This window comes from Danio rerio, chromosome 4, assembly GCF_052040795.2.
Source record: "Danio rerio strain M-AB ecotype USA chromosome 4, GRCz13ab, whole genome shotgun sequence".
Taxonomy (NCBI): domain Eukaryota; kingdom Metazoa; phylum Chordata; class Actinopteri; order Cypriniformes; family Danionidae; genus Danio; species Danio rerio.
This window is the reverse complement of record NC_141024.2, coordinates 50,828,207-50,851,972: the sequence shown is the minus strand read 5'-3', so window position 1 is coordinate 50,851,972 and position 23,766 is coordinate 50,828,207. Positions and strand designations below refer to the sequence as shown.

Sequence of the window (23,766 nt, the reverse complement as noted above, 5' to 3'; positions counted from 1 at the left end):
ATGCAACAGTCAAGTTGCATGTTAATTTGCTATGAAGAAAAGGAAGTAATGTATTTTTTGCATGCTGATTTATGTGAAATCTTGAATATAGGTCTATAATCACCTTGCAATTTTGAAGTTAAAGCTTTTTTGCTTTGAGTATAGACTATTTAGTTCATAAAAGAAGTTCAATCTTTTATGAAGTTTGCTGTATAAAAATATATCATTTTGAAATATTTATAAATATCGGCCTATACATATCGGTGCATCCCTAATATATATATAAATATATATATATATATATATATATATATATATATATATATATATATATATATATATATATATATATATATAGGAACAATCAGAATGTTAATAATTAAATAACTTGTTACTCTTAAAATAATTTACCTTTAACACAATAAACCTAAAACTATAACCTACACACACACACCACTTGCAGACAGCACACAATATAATCTATCAGTGCACATGAGTAGTACAATATGTAATGCATATAAATAATATTTGGAATTTACAGATAGCTGAAGTCCTTCAGTAGTCTAATGAGTACTGGAATTAGCATGTAAGCTAACAAATCACTCATGTTCTCATTCACAATAGCAACACTGGGTTTCCCATACACTGATTTATTTGTAGTAATGTGGGAGTTTTCACATGAACATTTCTTTAAGGGAAACTAGTTGTCCATAGAAAGTTTAATTGTCTTCATGAAGAAAACTTGTTTATTTTCTAAAATATGTCCATCAAAATAAAAGTGTAGTGTTTTGAAACCAAAGTCTCCATTTGTACCCACAACACATCAAGAGTTTATCAAGTCAAAATCTCATAATCTGACAAAAATCTGATCTGTGGTAACTGGCAAATGGCATTGTGTAGTCTGAACAGGGCTTTATGGAGTCTGCATCAGTCTCTCACTGTCATTGCAAGTTCACACCGGCCGAGTTTAGGTGGACTTTCATTCACCAACATGTTTTGTGAAACTGCAGACAAAAGCCCAAAATTGGAGGCAAATCGGTGTTTGTTCAAGGGAGTGAAAATCAAACAATGTGAATAATCAAAAACACAATCTAAGAGTGTAGGACAGTTTACCCTGCATATCCCCAAACATTTTCTCCTCCCTAATCTTTCTAATTCTCTTTTCAGTGCCGACCATTTGATTGCAGTGTGCAATGTGCACAAATTTGGTTTTCAGTTCATAATAACTTGAAACACATATAGAGTTATTTTGCTTTCTTGCAGCCCTGTAGAAACTCTCACAACCTGGCACATCTTCACCCCTCTTTAGTTATTGAGTTTAAATCTTCAGGTTCAAAGGGTTTCATTCCAGTAACTTGAGATGTATTCAGGAGTTCACACTTGTCCCGAGATGCTATCCCATGCTATCCCAGGAAAGCCTTAAGCTCTGCTGGACAAGGCCTCATTTTTTCTCTCCATTGTGAAGCTTCATGTGATTGACGAGGCATCTTTTATGTTTGAAGACCTTTCCACTCTCACTGCATCGAAAACGCTCACCTGAGTGAATCTTCATGTGTTGCTTAATGGAGTCTTTGCATGAGAGACTCTTTCCACAATGATCACATGTAAACACTGTGGTTCCAGTATGACCATTCGTGTGATTCATGATTCTAGCTTTGGTTGTGAAGCTCTTTCCACACTGAGCACATGCAAACGGCTTCTGTTCGGTGTGAGTTATCATGTGGTGTTTGAGTGAGCCTTTATGTGGGAACCTTTTACCACACTCTGTGCATGTGTAAGGTTTCTCTCCAGTGTGAATCCTCATGTGGATGGTAAGGTTTTGTTTTTGAGAAAAACCTTTCCCACACTGTGTACAAATAAAGCTTCTCTCTCCAGTGTGAGTTTTCATGTGGACTTCAAGGTTGCCATTTTGCTTACAACTCTTTCCACAGTGAGGGCAAGAATAGAGCCTCTCCCCAGTGTGAATTCTTCTGTGCACTGCCAAGTTTCCTGTAGAATAGAAGCTTTTTCCACACTGTTAGCATGCGTACAGCCTCTCTCCAGTGTGAATTCTCATGTGCACTTTTAAGTTTCCTGTTTTATAGAAGCTTTTTTTCACACTGTTTGCAGGTGTAAGGTTTCTCCCTAGTGTGGTCAAGGTTTGGCTTTTGACTGAAACTCTTTCTACTCTGTTTACAGCTGAAATTACACCTAGACTTGGATTTCCGAGGTTTTCTGTGTGATGAAGTCTTTTTAGTGAGTGTGGGTTTTTCATCACTCATTATTTCTTGTTGTTTCTCTTCTATTTCACTCCATTGATGTGTCTCTTCTTTCAGCACCATCAGGTCTTCAAAAAAGAACAAAAAAGTGAACTTTAGTATGAAGGCAAACTGGCAAGCATGAAATGGATGTTTACCCTAAATATTAAAATGAGCTTACCATTTACTCTCCATCATGTGGTTTTAAACATTTCCTGTCTTCTGGAACACAAAGTAAGCTAGCATTTTTATCACAATATCATAATTTGTCTTCAACAGAATCAAGAAACTCATCAAGGTTTAAAACCAAACAATGGAAAGTAAATGGTGAGGCTATTTTCATTTCTGTGTCAGAAAGTCATACCAACACTGACTCACATAATCAACACATCTCTTGACTCTGGTTTATTCCCCACTGTATTACTACTGTAATTGTGAATCTTTACTGTTCCTGTTTCAACAGGGTGCTCTTGCTAAAAGGAGCAATGGCAGAGAGAGACTTCCAGTGCAGACTTTGTTAAGATGCTGCAATCTAATCGTGGGAAAGACACTTGCTCCTGAGCAGATTCGAGCTTGGGGATGTGTTGCTGTCACACCAACAAGTCTGCCGTGAGTTTCAAAGAACACATTATACTGACTAGTTGCCAACTTAAATGTACTTTCTTATTTCCAGCGTTCACTGAGACTCACACACACACTCAAGCAGTTTGGCCATATTTAAAAACTTTTTCTGGCAGCTGTAGGATTCGAACCCACACCCCCGAAGAGACAGGAGCCTAAATCCAGCGCCTTAGACCACTACGAGCAGAAGCGTGCAGTATCACTTTGCAAGTCTGTTTGCTCAAGCAGAGAGGTCATTCTCAAGCATCCTAAAAGGACTGCCTGGCAGCGGTGGGATTCAAACCCACGCCCCCAAAGAGACTGAAGCCTTAATCTAGCGCCTCAGACCGCTCGGCCACGCTACCTTGCCAAGCTGCTTTCCCTGAGCAGTTTTTGCACCAACTTGTTTCAAGTAGCGCAACAGCACTGGGAAATCAGTTGAATTTCAGTAACTGTTATTTCACAAAAGAGTGAGTTACTGATTCCATCACAGCAGACCCCACATTGTTGTTATTATATTCAAATCCAGTTATAGAGTATTACTACTCTAATTGTGAATCTTTACTGTTCCTGTTTCAATAGGGTGCTCTTGCTAAAAGGAGCAATGGCAGAGAGAGACTTCCAGTGCAGACTTTAAGATGCTGCAATCTAATCGTGGGAAAGACACTTGCTCCTGAGCAGATTCGAGCTTGGGGATGTGTTGCTGTCACACCAACGAGTCTGCCGTGAGTTTCAAAGAACACATTATACTGAATAGTTGCCAACTTAAATGTACTCTCTCATTTCCAGCGGTCACTGAGAACACGCACGCACTCAAGCAGTTTGTCCGTGTTTAAAATCACATCTGGCAGCGGTGGGATTCGAACCCACGCCCCCGAAGAGACTGGAGCCTAAATCCAGCGCTTTAGACCCCTCGGCCACGCTACCCTAGATGTACCTTTGCAGTGGTCCCTTTTCTGCCCAATTTTACGGAAGCAGAACAGCAGAGAAGACGCAGAGCTTCCTAGTGAAGCCCTTAAACTTTGGCCAAGAAGTCTACATTTGGATGCGAGCTGAAGCGTGCAGTATCACTTTGCAAGTCTGTTTGCTCAAGCAGAGAGGTCATTCTCAAGCATCCTAAAAGTACTGCCTGGCAGCGGATGGCATTCGAACCCACACCCACAAAGAGACTGGAGCCTAAATCCAGCGCCTTAGATCCCTTGGCTACGCTATCCCAGATGACTCCATGCAGCGGTCCCTTTTCTGCCCAATTTTACGGAAGCAGAGAGGACGCCGAGCTTCCTAGTGAAGCCCTTCAACTTTGGCCAAGGAGTCTACGTTTGGATGTGAGTGAAAGCATGCAGTATTACTTTACAAGTATGTTTGCTCAAGCAGAGAGGTCATTCTCAAGCATCCTAAAAGGATTGCCTGGCAGCGGTGGGATTCGAACCCACGCCCCCGAAGAGACTGGAGCCTTAATCCAGCGCCTTAGACCCCTCGGCCACGCTACCCTAGATGTACCTTTGCAGTGGTCCCTTTTCTGCCCAATTTTACGGAAGCAGAACAGCAGAGAAGACGCAGAGCTTCCTAGTGAAGCCCTTAAACTTTGGCCAAGAAGTCTACATTTGGATGCGAGCTGAAGCGTGCAGTATCACTTTGCAAGTCTGTTTGCTCAAGCAGAGAGGTCATTCTCAAGCATCCTAAAAGTACTGCCTGGCAGCGGATGGCATTCGAACCCACACCCACAAAGAGACTGGAGCCTAAATCCAGCGCCTTAGATCCCTTGGCTACGCTATCCCAGATGACTCCATGCAGCGGTCCCTTTTCTGCCCAATTTTACGGAAGCAGAGAGGACGCCGAGCTTCCTAGTGAAGCCCTTCAACTTTGGCCAAGGAGTCTACGTTTGGATGTGAGTGAAAGCATGCAGTATTACTTTACAAGTATGTTTGCTCAAGCAGAGAGGTCATTCTCAAGCATCCTAAAAGGATTGCCTGGCAGCGGTGGGATTCGAACCCACGCCCCCGAAGAGACTGGAGCCTTAATCCAGCACCTTAGACCGCTCGGCCACGCTACCTTGCCAAGCTGCTTTCCCTCAGCAGTTTTCACACCAACTTGTTTCACGTAGCGCAACAGCGCTGGGAAATCAGTTGAATTTGGACATGCATTGCTGGAGCTCCTCCACAAAGAAAGAGAGCTGCTTAATACTAGCTTAGGAAGCACTCCCACCTTCCTGTCAAGCACAGTTCTGTCTCTATTAGAGCACACCTCAAGGCATTTGAAGTCTACTCCAAACGGCAGCCAGCTGCGATGCATTTAAGCACCTGATTACAAGGTAACTGTTATTTCACAAAAGAGTGAGTTACTGATTCCATCACAGCAGACCCCACATTGTTGTTATTATATTCAAATCCAGTTATAGAGTATTACTACTCTAATTGTGAATCTTTACTGTTCCTGTTTCAATAGGGTGCTCTTGCTAAAAGGAGCAATGGCAGAGAGAGACTTCCAGTGCAGACTTTAAGATGCTGCAATCTAATCGTGGGAAAGACACTTGCTCCTGAGCAGATTCGAGCTTGGGGATGTGTTGCTGTCACACCAACGAGTCTGCCGTGAGTTTCAAAGAACACATTATACTGAATAGTTGCCAACTTAAATGTACTCTCTCATTTCCAGCGGTCACTGAGAACACGCATGCACTCAAGCAGTTTGTCCGTGTTTAAAATCACATCTGGCAGCGGTGGGATTCGAACCCACGCCCCCGAAGAGACTGGAGCCTAAATCCAGCGCCTTAGACCCCTCGGCCACGCTACCCTAGATGTATCTTTGCAGTGGTCCCTTTTCTGCCCAATTTTACGGAAGCAGAACAGCAGAGAAGACGCAGAGCTTCCTAGTGAAGCCCTTAAACTTTGGCCAAGAAGTCTACATTTGGATGCGAGCTGAAGCGTGCAGTATCACTTTGCAAGTCTGTTTGCTCAAGCAGAGAGGTCATTCTCTAGCATCCTAAAAGGACTGCCTGGCAGCGGATGGGATTTGAACCCACACCCACAAAGAGACTGGAGCCTAAATCCAGCGCCTTAGATCCCTTGGCTACGCTATCCCAGATGACTCCATGCAGTGGTCCCTTTTCTGCCCAATTTTACGGAAGCAGAGAGGACGCCGAGCTTCCTAGTGAAGCCCTTCAACTTTGGCCAAGGAGTCTACGTTTGGATGTGAGTGAAAGCATGCAGTATTACTTTACAAGTATGTTTGCTCAAGCAGAGAGGTCATTCTCAAGCATCCTAAAAGGACTGCCTGGCAGCGGTGGGATTCGAACCCACACCCCCGAAGAGACTGGAGCCTTAATCCAGCGCCTTAGACCGCTCAGCCACGCTACCTTGCCAAGCTGCTTTCCCTCAGCAGTTTTCACACCAACTTGTTTCACGTAGCGCAACAGCGCTGGGAAATCAGTTGAATTTGGCCATGCATTGCTGGAGCTCCTCCACAAAGAAAGAGAGCTGCTTAATACTAGCTTAGGAAGCACTCCCACCTTCCTGTCAAGCACAGTTCTGTCTCTATTAGAGCACACCTCAAGGCATTTGAAGTCTACTCCAAACGGCAGCCAGCTGTGATGCATTTAAGCACCTGATTACAAGGTAACTGTTATTTCACAAAAGAGTGAGTTACTGATTCCATCACAGCAGACCCCACATTGTTGTTATTATATTCAAATCCAGTTATAGAGTATTACTACTCTAATTGTGAATCTTTACTGTTCCTGTTTCAATAGGGTGCTCTTGCTAAAAGGAGCAATGGCAGAGAGAGACTTCCAGTGCAGACTTTGTTAAGATGCTGCAATCTAATCGTGGGAAAGACACTTGCTCCTGAGCAGATTCGAGCTTGGGGATGTGTTGCTGTCACACCAACGAGTCTGCCGTGAGTTTCAAAGAACACATTATACTGAATAGTTGCCAACTTAAATGTACTCTCTCATTTCCAGCGGTCACTGAGAACACGCACGCACTCAAGCAGTTTGTCCGTGTTTAAAATCACATCTGGCAGCGGTGGGATTCGAACCCACGCCCCCAGAGAGACTGGAGCCTAAATCCAGCACCTTAGACCCCTCGGCCACGCAACCCTAGATGTATCCTTGCAGTGGTCCCTTTTCTGCCCAATTTTACGGAAGCAGAACAGCAGAGAAGACGCAGATCTTCCTAGTGAAGCCCTTAAACTTTGGCCAAGAAGTCTACATTTGGATGCGAGCTGAAGCATGCAGTATCACTTTGCAAGTCTGTTTGCTCAAGCAGAGAGGTCATTCTCAAGCATTCTAAAGGACTGCCTGGCAGCGGATGGGATTTGAACCCACACCCACAAAGAGACTGGAGCCTAAATCCAGCGCCTTAGATCCCTTGGCTACGCTATCCCAGATGACTCCATGCAGTGGTCCCTTTTCTGCCCAATTTTACGGAAGCAGAGAGGACGCCGAGCTTCCTAGTGAAGCCCTTCAACTTTGGCCAAGGAGTCTACGTTTGGATGTGAGTGAAAGCATGCAGTATTACTTTACAAGTATGTTTGCTCAAGCAGAGAGGTCATTCTCAAGCATCCTAAAAGGACTGCCTGGCAGTGGTGGGATTCGAACCCACGCCCCCGAAGAAACTGGAGCCTTAATCCAGCACCTTAGACTGCTCGGCCACGCTACCTTGCCAAGCTGCTTTCCCTGAGCAGTTTTCACATCAACTTGTTTCACGTAGCGCAACAGCGCTGGGAAATCAGTTGAATTTGGCCATGCATTGCTGGAGCTCCTCCACAAAGAAAGAGAGCTGCTTAATACTAGCTTAGGAAGCACTCCCACCTTCCTGTCAAGCACAGTTCTGTCTCTATTACTGGATACAGCATCATGTCTAGAGCATCATGTCTACACCAATTATGTCCTCTTGCATCCAGGCCAGCCCGTGCCAGTCCTCCTGCACCCTGGCTCTCGGATGCTCTCCGTGAGCATCGCTCAAAACTTCGAGCTGCAGAAAGAATTTGGTGGAAAACTAAAAATCCTGCACAGCTCTTAACATACCAAACTCTTCTGTCCTCTTTCTCGGCTGAGGTTACTTCGGCAAAGCAGACATATTACCGTCTGAAAATCAACAATGCCACTAATCCTCGCCTACTTTTTAAAACATTTTCCTCCCTCCTCTATCCTCCTCCTCCACCCGCATCCTCCACACTTACTACTGATGACTTTGCTACATTCTTTTGCACCAAAACTGCAAAAATCAGTGCTCAATTTGCTGCACCTACAACAAACACGCAAGGTACACCACCAACACCACACACACTCACCTCTTTTTCTCAGCTCTCTGAGTCTGAGGTGTCCAAACTGGTGCTATCTAGCCATGCAACCACCTGTCCACTCAATCCCATTCCCTCTCATCTCTTGCAAGCCATCTCTCCTGCAGTCATACCAACACTGACTCACATAATTAACACATCTCTTGACTCTGGTTTATTCCCCACTTCATTTAAGTAGGCTAGGGTAACCCCACTGCTAAAGAAACCCAACCTGGACCATACGCTACTTGAAAACTACAGACCAGTATCCCTGCTTCCATTCATGGCCAAGATTCTGGAGAAAGTAGTGTTCAATCAAGTCCTGGACTTTCTTACTCAAAACAATCTCATGGACAACAAGCAATCCGGCTTTAAGAAAGGCCACTCAACTGAGACTGCCCTGCTCTCGGTCGTGGAGGATCTCAGACTGGCTAAAGCAGACTCTAAATCATCAGTCCTCATTTTGCTGGACTTGTCAGCTGCTTTTGACACTGTCAACCACCAGATCCTGCTATCTACGCTCGAGTCACTGGCCGTTGCGGGCACTGTTATACAATGGTTCAGATCTTACCTCACTGACAGATCATTCAGGGTGTCTTGGAGGGGTGAGGTGTCCAACCTACAGCATCTAAACACTGGGGTACCTCAAGGCTCTGTTCTTTGGCCACTTCTCTTCTCCATCTACACATCATCTCTAGGACCAGTCATCCAGAGACATGGATTCTCCTACCACTGCTATGCTGATGATACCCAGCTATACCTCTCTTTTCATCCTGATGATCCCTCGGTTCCAGCTCGCATTTCAGCCTGCCTGTTGGATATTTCACACTGGATGAAAGATCATCATCTTCAGCTGAACCTCGCAAAAACGGAAATGCTTGTAGTTTCTGCCAACTCGACTCTACACCATAACTTTTCAATCCAGATGGATGGGGCAACCATTACTGCATCCAAAATGGTGAAAAGCCTTGGAGTAACGATTGATGACCAACTAAAATTCTCTGACCACATCTCTAGAACTGCTCGATCGTGCAGATTCACACTCTATAACATCAGAAAGATCCAACCCTTCTTATCTGAACATGCAGCTCAACTCCTTGTTCAAGCTCTTGTTCTCTCCAAACTGGATTACTGTAACTCTCTACTAGCTGGGCTTCCAGCTAACTCTATCAAGCCTCTTCAACTGCTCCAGAATGCAGCAGCACGAGTGGTCTTCAATGAACCTAAACGAGCACATGTCACTCCGCTGCTAGTCCGTTTGCACTGGCTGCCAGTTGCTGCTCGCATCAAATTCAAAGCTCTGATGTTTGCCGACAAAGTGACTTCTGGCCTTGCACCTTCTTATCTGCTCTCGCTTCTGCAGATCTATGTGCCCTCCAGAAACTTGCGTTCTGTGAATGAACGTCGCCTCGTGGTTCCATCCCATAGGGGGAAGAAATCACTTTCGCTCACGCTCACGCTCAATCTGCCCAGTTGGTGGAATGAACTCCCTAACTGCATCAGAACAGCAGTCACTCGCTACTTTCAAGAAACGACTAAAAACTCAACTATTTAGTCTCCACTACACTTCCTAATCTGTAATTGCCTCTCTGAATATCACACTAACTGTACAAAAAAAAAAAAAAAAAAAAACTAATACTACTAATACTTCCCTTCTTAGACTTTACAGACCTGAAACTTGCTTATAGCACTTATTCATTGTTGCACTTGGTTGTGTAAATTGCTTCCTTGTCCTCATTTGTAAGTCGCTTTGGATAAAAGCGTCTGCTAAATGACTAAATGTAAAATGTAAATGTAAATGTCTATTAGAGCACACCTCAAGGCATTTGAAGTCTACTCCAAACGGCAGCCAGCTGCGATGCATTTAAGCACCTGATTACAAGGTAACTGTTATTTCACAAAAGAGTGAGTTACTGATTCCATCACAGCAGACCCCACATTGTTGTTATTATATTCAAATCCAGTTATAGAGTATTACTACTCTAATTGTGAATCTTTACTGTTCCTGTTTCAATAGGGTGCTCTTGCTAAAAGGAGCAATGGCAGAGAGAGACTTCCAGTGCAGACTTTGTTAAGATGCTGCAATCTAATCGTGGGAAAGACACTTGCTCCTGAGCAGATTCGAGCTTGGGGATGTGTTGCTGTCACACCAACGAGTCTGCCGTGAGTTTCAAAGAACACATTATACTGATTAGTTGCCAACTTAAATGTACTCTCTCATTTCCAGCGGTCACTGAGAACACGCACGCACTCAAGCAGTTTGTCCGTGTTTAAAATCACATCTGGCAGCGGTGGGATTCAAACCCACGCCCCTGAAGAGACTGGAGCCTAAATCCAGCGCCTTAGACCCCTCGGCCACGCTACCCTAGATGTATCTAGATGTAGAGAGGTCATTCTCAAGCATCCTAAAAGGACTGCCTGGCAGCGGTGGGATTCGAACCCACGCCCCCGAAGAGACTGGAGCCTGAACGCCAGCTGCCGAAGGATAGTCTGACAATATTTCACAAATGTTGAAGATGAGAGCCAATCGGAGCGATTCGCTCCAACATTGTAGCCAATCACGTTGCAGCGCTTCAACATTTGCAGCCAATCGCGGACCGGAATTCTCAACATTTTCAACACTTGACCAATCAGAGTCGAGACAATGTTGAAGCCGCGGGGGAGGAACTGTTCCAAGAATCACCGCTAGGTGTGCAGTCAAACAGGTCAGTCAGATGTCAATCAATTTTCCGAACTGAGCCGAAGGTACACGAAGGAATGACGCGGTCCTCTGGAGGCGGGTCAGAGGTCAAAAAAGTTCATTGACCATCAGTGATATTCAACGAACAGCATCATTCGACAGAGCACAGCATCGTTTTGCTTACAGTAAAGGATTTTTTCCGATAGTGATTTCTTAAAAAAAGTAGGAAAAACTACACAATTGCACAAATTAATATTTTAGTGTGTTGTATTTCAAATTTGGATACTTTAAATTTAAAACCGTTTAATTTATAGCAGAAAAATGTCTGGAAAATCTCATAAAGCCATGTCAGACGCTGACTGGATTTCACGTTTGAAAAAGTTTGCCAGCACAGGAGTTTGGCCATCAAATGAGGGAAACAGGCCAGCTCCTCGACAAAAAAAGTGGCATGAGATTTATCAAAGGGTGTGTATTTCGTTTACATGATATAACGTTTGTTGAAATTTGCTTAACAGAGTAACGTTAACTTGTTAGGCTTCAGTACATTCAGTACAGTATCTGTGTAAAACATGTCATACTTGTTTTTAAATATTAAAGTGTTTTAAATTGCATGTATTTTGAGATTTACGTCGAATAATTTAGTTAGTTTGACCGTTTATGAGAGAGATCTGAAAAGGTGGGGGAAGGGATTATGAGTACAGTATACAGCATGTGGTTTTAAGGCCTGAAATGTTCCTGTCCAGTTCCTTTTATTCTTCTTTTCGTTTTTGGAGATACAAACTGTACGATTACATATTAGACAAATATTAAACACATTCTAGAAACAGTGGTAAATTAATTTACAGAGCTATTGTATGCTTTATTAAGGGAGTCATTGAGTAAAAATTCTTATTTAGTTATAAAAGTTTTTTGTATTGTATAAAATTATTTAATATAGTGTAGCATGCTAGAAAAGGTTTAAATACAGTTCCTGGTTGTTGTAGTTTGGCGTGTATTTATGTTGGGTAATGTAGGGCTTTAAGGGGCTGGATTACGGGAAAAAGGAGTCTGCGCACTTGAGAGGGAGGGGGCGGGTTTTCGAGAGATTGACAGGTATCTGGGGTTTTTCTTTGGTTCACAAGAGAGAGAGTTGTTTTATGTGAAGAGCTAAAAGGATTACTCTGTCTGCAACGTGCAAAAGTTCAATAAAAGACAAGTTTTGACTGCTAAACGCTTCCTGACCTTCTTCAGTCTGCTACACTGGTGTCAGAAGTGAACTGGATAGCCGCATTTACTTATTTTTCGTCCTGCAACCAACGCGATGTGGAAGAAGACCCAAGGAAAAATAAAGTCCGAATCTAAGGACCAAAGTCAAAGGTTTCGTGGGGCTCTGGATGGATCAATGTCGCCTCCTGAGCACTTGATTAAGCAGGAAGATCGATGGGAATCTCACAGAGCTCGTGTGATTGATGCCACGAGGCGGATGGCAGCAGATGCCGGGCTTTCGTTACCAGAGCCGAGTGCCGCCGAGAGTTACCGAACAGTCACGAGAGAAACAAACAAACATGGCGGCGCCCATGTTACAACGCGAGGTACTGATGAAAACAAACATAGCAGCCCCCAAGGGTTGGCGCTGTCGGCTGATGTAAATATACGCCGCGGCACCTTTGGAACCCCGCCGGGTGCGGATAAAAATGGACATGACGGCGCCCACGGAGCTGCGCTGCCTGACGATGTAAATAAACATGGCGGCGCCCACGGATCCGCGCTGTCTGCCGACGCATATGAATGCAGTGGCGGCCGCGGCGCTACAGCTATAGTGACTGTTAAAACACCCAAATTTTCAGGCAAAGCTGATTGGGAAGCTTTTCATGCTCAATTTGAATTGCTGGCTCGAGCTGGAGGCTGGTCAGAGGACCGCAAAGCTCTTGAATTGGCTATGTGCCTAACTGACGATGCCCTGTCCTGCTTGTTACTTCTAAGCCCTGAACACAGACATGACTATAATGCACTTGTCGGTGCTCTGAAACAACGTTTTGGCCAATTTGAACAGTCAGGCCTCCTGCGTTCTGAACTGAATAATAGACGCAGGCTTCCTGGAGAGCAGCTGAGAGTTTTAGCAAACGACATTGAGAATCTGACTCGACGTGCATATGCCCACATGCCTCCCTCTGTTCAAGGGGAGCTTGCAAGAGACCAGTTCGTCCAGGCCCTGGCCCCTGTGGAGCTCCGCAGACAAACTCAACTGGCCCACCCACATACCCTACAGGATGCTTTGGAAATGGCTTTGGAGAGAGAAATTGTTTGTGGAACCCCTAAATTGGAAGAGAGTCATCACAATATTGTTCCAGTAAGGTCTGCTGATGTGGGGGAGGGGTTAAGTGAAAGACCAGCCTGGGTCTCAGAGATAACTGAGTTAATTAGATCTGTGACACTTCAAGCCGAGCAACGTCCTCGCACGAGACCAAGGGTTTGTTGGGGTTGTGGTCAGACTGGACATTTAGTCAGACAGTGTCCTAATGTAGCGGGGAACCAGGGAAACGGCCTGGGGTCCGCATGAGCGGGGATGTGCGGACCCTCAACTCTCATCCCGACCATGAGACTTTTCCATCAGGGGTCAAAGGAGTGGGGCAAACGAAGAGAAAACATGTTTTGTTGGGGGAGGGGAAATATGGGCCCAAAGAGTCTGTAGTTGTGGTGGGTCGAACATGTGTTAGTGATTTTTGTCATGTACCAATTTTAGTAGAAGGAGTTCCATGTGTGGCATTGGTGGATACAGGCTCTACTGTAACGGTCTTGAGACCAGATTTGGTACCAACCAATGCCAGACTGGATCCCACCACTGTTCTGTTACGCACAGTGACAGGGGAACTTGCACCAATGAAGGGTAAAGGGGAGGTGGAGCTCACTGTCGGAGGGAAGACATTACAACATTCAGTGTGGGTGGCTACTGTCCAGGACCCCTGTATTCTCGGTCTAGACTTCCTAAGAAGTGCAGGCTGTAAGTTAGACTTGAAAAATGGTATGCTTTGTTTCGAAGGGGGTCCTGAGGTTGTCATGTCCACTGGAAATGACAGGGATATGTCTTTTACAGGCCTTCTAGAGGCAAAATCTTCTCATGGGAAGCCTAATGGGGGGGAACATATACCACACTTGCAAAACCACAACAAAGCTGACAACAGTCCTCAAGGGGTAAAGAACTCTCCTACTTCCTTAGCCCTTGCTCCGCCTGTGGTCTATCCCAGGGTGGCCCCACAATTCCATGACATGCAAGGGCAGGGAACCAGCACTCTGATTTCCCCTCTTGGGGAGGAGACAGGGTTGGGGGATTTGAGGGAGTTATGGTGTAAGAATTGTGAGGGCTTGGATGAGTGTCAGCAGAAGCAGTTTTGGGATTTGCTGTTTAAATTCAAACACTGTTTTGCATTTAGGGAGGGAGATGTGGGGCAAACACACCTAGTACAACATGAAATAGAGACTGGAGATGCCACACCTGTTAGGCTGCGGCCACGGAGGCTCCCCTTTGCACGACAGGATGCTGCTGATAAGGCCTTGACAGAAATGGCACAAGCAGGGATAATTGAGCCCTCCGAGAGTGCATGGGCTGCACCGGTAGTCTTAGTGCCTAAGAAGGGGGGCCAGTGGAGATTTTGTGTTGACTACAGACGCCTTAATGAAGTGACCAGAAAGGACTCCTACCCCATTCCCCGTGTCGACGAATCACTGGACCTGGTGGTGGGGTCCTCATGGTTCACTTCCTTGGACCTTCGTTCTGGCTATTGGCAGGTACCGCTTGCGCCTGATGCAAGGCCTAAAACAGCATTTTGCACCAGTCGAGGGCTGTGGCAGTTCCGGGTGCTCTGTTTCGGTCTCTGCAATGCACCTGCCACGTTTGCAAGGTTAATGGACAAGGTGTTGTCGGGTATTCCAAGGTCTGAGTGTCTGGTGTACCTAGATGACATACTGGTTCATGGTAGCTCTTTTCAAACCTCACTGGAATCCCTCAGTCATGTGCTGGTTCGTGTGAGTGAGTCTGGCTTGAAGCTGCACCCAGAAAAATGTAAATTCTTTAGGAAGGAGGTGACATTTCTAGGGCACAAATTGGGAGGACAGGGAATTGGCACAGTGGAAGAGAAGGTGCAGGCTGTGAGCAACTGGCCTGCTCCCACAACAGCACAGCAGCTTAAAAGTTTTCTTGGCTTAGCGTCATATTACAGGAGGTTTGTGGAGGGTTTTGCCAGCATTGCAGACCCACTTTTCCGTCTGCTGAAGAAGGATAAATCCTTTAGGTGGACGGAGGAGTGTCAGGATTCTTTTGCTGCCCTGAAACTGTCTCTGGTTACAGCCCCAATCTTGGCCCCCCCTGATCCGGCACTTCCTTTCATTTTAGACACAGATGCCAGCAATGTGGGTATGGGGGCAGTTCTCTCTCAGGTGGGGGCTAGTGGGGAGAGAGTCATTGCCTACTATAGCAAGGCATTCAGTAAGGCTGAACGCAGGTACTGCGTTACCAGGCGGGAACTCGTTGCAATGCTTTTTGCTGTGCGACATTTTAAGTATTACCTGTGTGGGTTACATTTCACAGTACGCACTGACCATTCTGCTCTCCAGTGGCTTATGTCATTTAAAGAGCCAGAAGGCCAACTGGCACGCTGGATTGAAGAACTTCAGGCGTACAACATGAAGGTAGTTCACCGTACAGGGTTGAGCCATGCAAACGCAGATGCTCTGTCTCGCCGGCCGTGTGCGATAGCTGGGTGTCGCTACTGCGACAAGAAGGAAGCCAGGGACCGAGAGCTGGGGAATGTTGATGCAGGGGAGAATTCTGCTGATTGTAAGTGTGGGGATACACTGGTGTGTGCAGCAATGGAGGTTGTGGGCATAGAGGACTGGAAGCGGCTGCAAGAGCAAGATGTAGACCTGCAGCCAGTAATTCAGTGGTTTCAAGCCCAACAACGACCTCCGTGGGAGGAAGTGGCTATTATGTCACTGTCAACAAAAACTTTATGGGCCAAATTTAAGGGCTTGCGTCTGCGGGATGGTGTGTTGGAGAGAGGGTGGAAAGACCCCACCACTGGAGAGGAAAGGTGGCAGGTGGTGGTACCAAAAGTGTTGCGTGAGGGGGTTATTGGGGCTTCTCATGGTACAGTGGGGTCTGGACACTTTGGTGTTTCAAAAACACTTAATCGAGTGAGGCAATGTTTTTACTGGGGGCGGGTAAGGAGAGATGTAGAGGATTTTTGTCGGCGTTGTGATGCTTGCACTGCCCGTAAGGGTCCCCCTGGTCGGTCCATTGCTCCTCTTCAGCAGTTCCCTGTAGGAGGGCCAATGGAGAGGGTGGGGGTAGATGTAATGGGCCCATTCCCACGCTCAGAGAGGGGTAACAGGTTTGTGTTGACGTCTATGGATTATTTTACAAAATGGCCAGAGGCGTACGCACTGCCTGACCAAGAAGCTGAGACAGTGGTAGATGCATTAGTGGATGGGATGTTTAGCCGTTTTGGGGTCCCTGAGTCCATCCACAGTGATCAGGGCCGGAACTTTGAGTCACGTGTATTTGCAGTTATGTGTGAAAAACTGGGGATCCACAAGACAAGGACTACCCCTTTACACCCACAAAGTGACGGTCTTGTCGAGAGATTTAATAGGACTCTGGCAGAACAATTAGCCATTGTAACTGAAACCAATCAGCAAGATTGGGACAGGCACTTGCCTTTTATTTTAATGGCATACCGATCAGCTGTGCAAGACTCAACTTTATGCACTCCCGCCCTTTTAATGTTGGGCAGAGAAATCAGAACGCCCGGGGAAATGGCTTATGGAAGGCCTCCTGATGCACCTGCTGTGCCACCGGGCCCTGAGTATGCAAGTAGGCTTCAGGCCTCTTTGGAAACCGCTCATAGTTTTGCAAGGCAACACTTGCTGAAAGCGGGGATCCGACAGAAGCGGAATTATGACTTGAAAACGAAAGGGCGACACTTCACAGCGGGAGAGAGGGTGTGGGTGTACAGCCCACAGAGGAAGAAGGGCAGGTGCCCTAAACTTGATGCACAGTGGGTGGGGCCTTGCATTGTACTGGAGAGAATTGGGGAAGTTGTTTACCGTGTTCAGATGCCACCAAGAGGCAGGAAAGTAGCGGTGCACAGGGATAGACTGGCTCCGTACAGAGGGTGTGCTTCAGCAGATACAGTGCTGGCCTCTCCTACAGTTATGCCTGTTCTGGAGAATGAGGCGGGACACGGGTTGGGTAGTTCTAATACTATAGATGTCCTCCGTGAAACTACACCAGTTCCTGAGCTACAAAGTTCACATTCTGGTGGCCCTGTTGCAGATAGGGGCTCACCTCGGTCTCAGAGAGTCAAGAGGCCACCAAGACGTCTCCAGGACTATGTTTGTTCCCTCGAAGTCGAGGAACTTTGTGAGGAGGGGGCAGTGTAGCATGCTAGAAAAGGTTTAAATACAGTTCCTGGTTGTTGTAGTTTGGCGTGTATTTATGTTGGGTAATGTAGGGCTTTAAGGGGCTGGATTACGGGAAAAAGGAGTCTGCGCACTTGAGAGGGAGGGGGCGGGTTTTCGAGAGATTGACAGGTATCTGGGGTTTTTCTTTGGTTCACAAGAGAGAGAGTTGTTTTATGTGAAGAGCTAAAAGGATTACTCTGTCTGCAACGTGCAAAAGTTCAATAAAAGACAAGTTTTGACTGCTAAACGCTTCCTGACCTTCTTCAGTCTGCTACAATATCTTTCATGATTTTTTCAGATTGAGAAATGCCCATTGCAATCTCGTGGGCAGAGGACTTTGCTTGGAGGTGTGCTGAAATGCACATGTGGTTTTCACACTCAAAAGGTAAATTTTTGAGTCAATATGTGTTTATTTTTATTTACTAGAATGCCTTTCCTTTTTCATGATTATATGTATTTTTGTGATTTATTTTCAGCAGAGTACTGCTTCTGCTGCTCCAGCACAAACGGTGCAACAACCTGCCCCTACTGTACCTGCTCAGGAGGTGATGGAGACGAGACAACTTGAGGCCCAGCCCCAGCCCCCGTCTACTCCATCAGTGGCATCAAAGATTTCACCGCAATTGTCAATGGTACATTTTTTTAAAAATCAAAAGAAATGACAATTTCAGTGTTTCAAGTGTTCAAGGTGTTCAGTTCAAAGTTCAGTTCAAAGTTCAAACATAGGAGAGAAAAGAACAAAAAGCAATAAAAAAGTTGAGGTGTTGCTAGAGACCTGCTTCTTTTCACACCTCTTGTACAGCGGGGGGGTAGCAGACACTTGCTGATTGGTCGGTTTGAGTTTCTGTGATTGGATTAAATTACATGGTCAGGGTCACAGTTTTTAAAGCTACATTTTAACCTCTTGTCTTCAGATAATGATACATAATAAACACTAATAGTAAATACTTTGTTTTGATTTTAAGTGTAAGCTAAAATTTGTACTTTTTCTAAACAACGAGTCTGAGGTATTATCTTGAAAAAGTACTTATTTAAAAATATATATATATTTTTTTTTTTGCTACCACAGGTATGATAATATTTTTTCTTCTGGGAGAAAGTCTTATTTGTTTTATTTCGAATACATTTTTCAAGGTCAATATTATGAGCCTCTTTAAGCTTTTTTTTTTTTTTTGGCATAGTCTACAAAACAAACCATCGTTATACAATAACTTGTCTAATTACCCTAACCTGCCTAGTTAACCTAATTTACCTAGTTAAACCTTCAAATGTCACTTTAAGTGGTATAGAAGTGTCTTGAAGAATATCTAGTCAAATATTATTTACTGTCATCAGGGCAAAGATAAAATAAATCAGTTCTTAGAAATGAGTTATTAAAACTTTGATGTTTAAAAAAATGTGCTGAACAAATCTTCTCTCCATTAAACAGAAATTGGTGGAAAAAAATAAAAAAGCGGGCTAATAAATCAGACTTCAACTGTATATAACACATAGTGTGATGTTGTAATATACAATGTATGTTTTTGTTGAAATGCATGATGTAATAATAGTACAATAATACTGTATATAACATAATGCAATACTTTATTCCTTTGGTAGTAAAAAAAAATATTTGTTTGCATATTGCTCCTTGATCCAAAATCATTTTAATCAAAGCCTAATGTGTCACATTTATTTGCAATGAACCAGTTGTCTAATTAAATCTATTCTAACTTATATCTTATTTCTATCTGTAACAGTAGCAGAGGGTGGTAGTAAAAAACAGCTTGAACTCGAAACACTGTAGAGAAATCAAACTGATTGTACAACTGACAAATAGAAAGATAGTTTCTAATTGCTTGAAATTTAATGTGATATACACTAATGTTCAAAAAATTATTATTGTTAAAATATAAAAGCTTAATATTACTCATATTTTGCAAGAATTCTATTGTGTTTGATTTGCTCATAAATTAAGTAGATTTTATTTGATTTGAATTGTTTGAATAAATTATTCTTTATTTAATTTGCCTATATTATTATTTCACATTATTCCAGTTTTTACTAAATATTTGATCAAATAAATGTAGCCTTGATAAACATAATTAAAACATAAAAAAAATACATTGAGCAGATCGCAAACCTTTGAACAGCAGTGTACATTTTGCCATTTTGAACTCAGTGTTTTTACTGAAATGCTTTTTGTCTTGCCCTTTTTGAGTTCACCAAACCAAGATTTTCCGGATCCCACATTGCTGCAGCAAAGCCAAATCTTAGTGTGGCTAGAAGACCATCACAGGTTGACGTTCAGCCCAGTTCAGCAGTGTGTAGTGCTTCTACACCAAGCACGGCTGTAAGTATTGTCATAATCCACATAGCTTTCTGAGAGAATTTGGTATAAGCATTTGTTTTACGTAAATTCGTATTTTTATTAAGTACAGTCACATTAAATCTCAATAAAACATCTCTGTAGTATTTTTTTTAGTGCATAAAAACATATATATTAAAAATAAGCACCATTCTTTAAACTTTTTGTTCTGCATAGAAGCGCTGTGACAAAATTTTACAGTTTAGCAGCAATCGTTCATTTCCAATGTATTTTATACATTAATGTTCAAATAAAGTAATGGTTGCAAAAAATTCTGATTAGTTAATGTTACTTATAGATATATATTTACAAAATGCACTTTGTTATACTGCTTGTTTGTACAGACACAGGACCTTCAAGTTTCTGCCCCCGTCCTCACATCCACTTCGGCAGTGACCAGTTCCACAGAGCCGTCCGGCATTGTCTCAGTAAGTAATTTCATATTTTCTGTCCAAAAAAAGGTAATTTGGTTTGCATATTTGCTGCCCCAGCTGAATTCACACAAAGTGGTTTTAAGACCAGCCAATTAAATTGACTTGATGTTAATTAACTAAGCTTGATATATGTATAAATGTTAACAAAATAAAGAGAGGAAAAAATAAAGCAAAGAATCACAAAAATTACGCCTTCTGTTGTTGATATTTTATGTTCACAGTAGTAAAAGAAAAGAAAATGGATGGAAAAGAAGTAGAAAGGAAAAAGAGAAATAACTGTATTGGAAAATACTTTTGCTTCTTTAAAGAAAATGTTTATTGGTGAAATTCTATTAATGATTTTTGGAATTGAAAAACATAATAAGGTATTTAAAAACAAAGGTAAATCACTTAAAATCAAAGGTATTTAGATTATAATCATGATAACATCATGTGAGGGTACTCACTCAAATATGTAAGGTGCATTTACATTACCAGACTAAAGGTTTGATCTATTTTCCTTCACAGACTGCACCTTCTGGGTCATTGTTGCAAGCTCCATCAGCTGTTCCACTTCCGCGCCTTTGGGCTGAAACCTTGCCACCAGAGGACCACAAGTGGATTGCCAGCAGGCTTTTTAAAATGGGGTCCAAAGGAAAGCCAGAGCTTCGAGACAACCTCCAGCTCTGGTATTACCCTCCACAGCCTGCACTTACATACAATCAGGCTCCAGCTCCAGACAGATTTTTCTGTCATTCACTTTTGCTGTGGATGCCATACAAGCTGTGGATGGTCAAAGTCCTTTGCCCTAATCCTGCATGTGGACAGCATCAGCTGACAGGTGGAGGTCTGCACAAAAGGGCACGGCAGGTTCTGGACATCGACAGGATGTACAACATGGTTACAGAAACCCTCATCTGTACCAAGTGCAAAGCCTCGCATGTGTCCTGGAGTCAGACTGTCTTGCAGCAGCTGGATCTTGGCCATCGCTCAGAGTTTCGGGTCATTCTCACACAGAAGTGAGTAATTGAACACCTTTACACCTCGTGCAGTTGTTAACCTATCATCACAGATATATGAAAATACTTTACAAATTATATATATATATATATATATATATATATATATATATATATTAATATTCTTCTGTTCCTACGGTACGCCTGTGATATAAGAGTCATTCGCCTACTGCGTGAGCGTGGACTAGGCAACAGCCCCACAAGGGTCATCAAACAACTGAAGGAAAACCACAGTGAAGAGTGGCTCCAGCGTCTGGCCCGCTATACCACTCAGTGTGTGGATTTCCTCAGTGGACCTGGGGTGTTGGCGATCACCTTTCAGGAGCCCCCAGCACCTACAGTTGTGTCAAGCTGCAAGTGGCTCCTCACTGTCTACAGCCAGGACATCTTGACAAGTTTGAATGAAATCCATGCCAGGATAACATCAACCCATGGGTCCATCTTGAAGATGGATTCAACTTAAAAGGTTAGTGGATATTCATCAATTTATCGTTTCTTTATTATATTCCAGCATTGGTAAAAACCCTTTGTGTAGTCTACTTGATCTGATGATACACCATGGTTATTCTCCTGTCTAATCTAGATCACAAAAAAGCTGGCCGGGACAGCAAGAGGAACAGGACTCTGGCTCACCTCTGTTGGCAATGAGTTTGGTCAGGTGCTGATAAGTGTGCTCACTGCCCAGGAAGGAGCAGGACGGTACAGGATGGTGGATGGGCTGGTCAGAAGATACCAGGAGGCTGGTGTGGATCCACCTGCTGTTTTGTATGTGGACTGTGGGTGCTGCACTGATGTGGGTGAGACCAAACTCAAAGCCAGGTTTAGAGGATGGCCGGAGTTGACTGTGAAATTGGACATCTGGCACTTTATGCGCAGGATTGCTGTGGGATGTTCAACTGATGCTCATCAACTGTATCCCATCTTCATGTCACGGATCTCTGCGTGCATTTTTGAATGGGATGCGGCTGATGTTTCTTTGCTACGCCAAGCAAAGCGAGCACTGTTGATGTCCCAAGGTTGGCCTGCGTTGACAGATGCTGATGTCAACAAGCATCTCACCAGGGAGGAGCTGGCTCTCCATTGCCGGAGGAGGACCCGTGGGGAGGAGACTACCATCCTTCTACTTGAACAGCTTCTTACTGAGCTCATGAGCAACAAGGGCAATGACTCGCTGGGCGTTCCTCTTTTAGACAAGGATGGAGCACATTTAGCTTTGTCTAAATTCCACCAGCAATGTCTGCTTGCTTGGAAGCTTGGTTATGTTCACAATTTTTCTCTCCACAAATTATTCTTATGGAATAACCAAGATATTACAATCAGAAACAAATCATTATTTTTCCAAAGTTGGTTTCAAAATAATATTAAATGGATCCTTTGCTTGTTTGATGATGCAGGGAACATTCTTTCATGAACCATTTATAACTTACCACTATTTTCCAACTTCTCCCAATGAATTTAATAAAGTTGTTAGGCAATATCACCCGGTTTAGTTCACCTAGTTAAAAGTCACTGTACATTTAACTGTAAATTTGCTTTTAGAAGATGTTAGTCTGTTAGATAAGAAACGTAACAATAGCTTTGCGCGTCAAATTTTCCAATGTAAAAGGAAAATTTCGTCTAGAGGAAAGTTTTACTGGAGGTCTTTGGTTAAGGATATAGACTGGAATAGAACCTGGCTTTTACCTGGGAAATTTTTACATAAAATCTACCCTGTAAATTCTAGTATTTACAGTTTTTTGGACATCGACAGCTCCTGTTCTTTCTGCAAACAAGTAGAGGAAACACTACTACAGGGGTGGCCAACCCTGTTCCTGTAAAGCCACCTTCCTGCAGATTTCAGTTGCTACCCATATCAAACACACCTGAAGCAATAAACTAAGACCTGAACACCATGTGATAATTACAGGCAGGTGTATTAGATATGGGTTGCAACTGAAATCTGCAGGAAGGTGGCTCTCCAAGAACAGGGTTGGCCACCCCTGCACTACTACATGTTTTTTGATTGTCCAATATCCAAGCAATTTTGGTCACTTCTAAATTCTCATATATCTGCTTCTGCCAATGCTTTGAATTGCTTTAATCTAAAAGACTTTAAAAGACCCAAAAGCTAAATATCTGGAACGCATCATACTTTTTTTTATCTTATATGGCAAATTTTTCATTCACAAACAGAAATTCACAAATAATTACCCGTCCTTTGTTTATTTTAGAATAGAATTTAACTTCCTCCTAAAATCACTTGATATTATTAAGAATAATACAAAAAAATCTAAGATTCCTGAAATATTATGCAGATTTATTTAAAGAAGATGCTCAATTTTGCTTTCCTTACGGTTATTTGGTTAAGTGTCATTGTAATTTCATTCATTTGGTTTTGTTTGTTTAATTTAGTAATTTAAGTATTAGTATTATTAGTCTAAATCTATTAAAAAATTTTCCCTTTCTGTCTAATGGTATTATTTGTATTTGTATGTGATTTTAGATATTTTTTCTTATGACTATGTAAATTATTGCTCTTTTTAAAGATCTGTCTGACTTTGTTATGATGTGCTTGAATTTTCAGTTCAAGCATTAATAGAAAAAAAGTTATTCTACTGGAGAAAGGTTTGTTTTAAAGCTTTTACACAGATATAAAGGGATTGATTAAAGTTTCAGGTTTTTCATCCAATGATGTACCTGCTGTTGACAATATTATTTTAACCCTTTATACAATGTAATACTATTTTACTCAAAGTAAAGAGAACTATTGAACAATGTACGTGTATTAAGTGCCTTA

At 43.2% G+C, this 23,766-nt stretch overlaps 1 protein-coding gene and 7 non-coding genes across 8 annotated transcripts; 1 reads left to right on the top strand and 7 right to left on the bottom strand.

Moving 5' to 3' along the window:
* Window positions 1–3,661: 3,661 nt before the first annotated feature.
* On the bottom strand, window positions 3,662–3,743 carry trnal-uag (transfer RNA leucine (anticodon UAG)). Its single transcript has one exon. It is a non-coding gene; the product is annotated as a tRNA-Leu (tRNA).
* Window positions 3,744–4,224: 481 nt separating this feature from the next.
* trnal-aag (transfer RNA leucine (anticodon AAG)) lies at window positions 4,225–4,306 on the bottom strand. The gene has a single exon. It is a non-coding gene; the product is annotated as a tRNA-Leu (tRNA).
* Window positions 4,307–4,787: 481 nt separating this feature from the next.
* On the bottom strand, window positions 4,788–4,869 carry trnal-aag (transfer RNA leucine (anticodon AAG)). Its single transcript has one exon. It is a non-coding gene; the product is annotated as a tRNA-Leu (tRNA).
* Window positions 4,870–5,524: 655 nt separating this feature from the next.
* On the bottom strand, window positions 5,525–5,606 carry trnal-uag (transfer RNA leucine (anticodon UAG)). The gene has a single exon. It is a non-coding gene; the product is annotated as a tRNA-Leu (tRNA).
* Window positions 5,607–6,087: 481 nt separating this feature from the next.
* trnal-aag (transfer RNA leucine (anticodon AAG)) lies at window positions 6,088–6,169 on the bottom strand. The gene has a single exon. It is a non-coding gene; the product is annotated as a tRNA-Leu (tRNA).
* Window positions 6,170–6,827: 658 nt separating this feature from the next.
* trnal-uag (transfer RNA leucine (anticodon UAG)) lies at window positions 6,828–6,909 on the bottom strand. The gene has a single exon. It is a non-coding gene; the product is annotated as a tRNA-Leu (tRNA).
* Window positions 6,910–10,376: 3,467 nt separating this feature from the next.
* On the bottom strand, window positions 10,377–10,458 carry trnal-uag (transfer RNA leucine (anticodon UAG)). The gene has a single exon. It is a non-coding gene; the product is annotated as a tRNA-Leu (tRNA).
* Window positions 10,459–19,388: 8,930 nt separating this feature from the next.
* Window positions 19,389–20,994, top strand: LOC147844898 (uncharacterized). Its single transcript, XM_087249651.1, has 3 exons — window positions 19,389–19,543; window positions 19,903–19,986; window positions 20,500–20,994. The coding sequence occupies exon 3, from the start codon at window positions 20,614–20,616 to the stop codon at window positions 20,992–20,994; it is 381 nt and encodes a 126-aa protein (XP_087105777.1). The 5' UTR covers window positions 19,389–19,543; window positions 19,903–19,986; window positions 20,500–20,613.
* The last annotated feature ends 2,772 nt before the right edge of the window (window positions 20,995–23,766 follow it).

Excerpts from the sequence above, each read along its gene's own strand:
- LOC147844898 (XM_087249651.1), top strand. The coding sequence starts at position 20,614 with ATGGGGTCCAAAGGAAAGCCAGAGCTTCGAGACAACCTCCAGCTCTGG.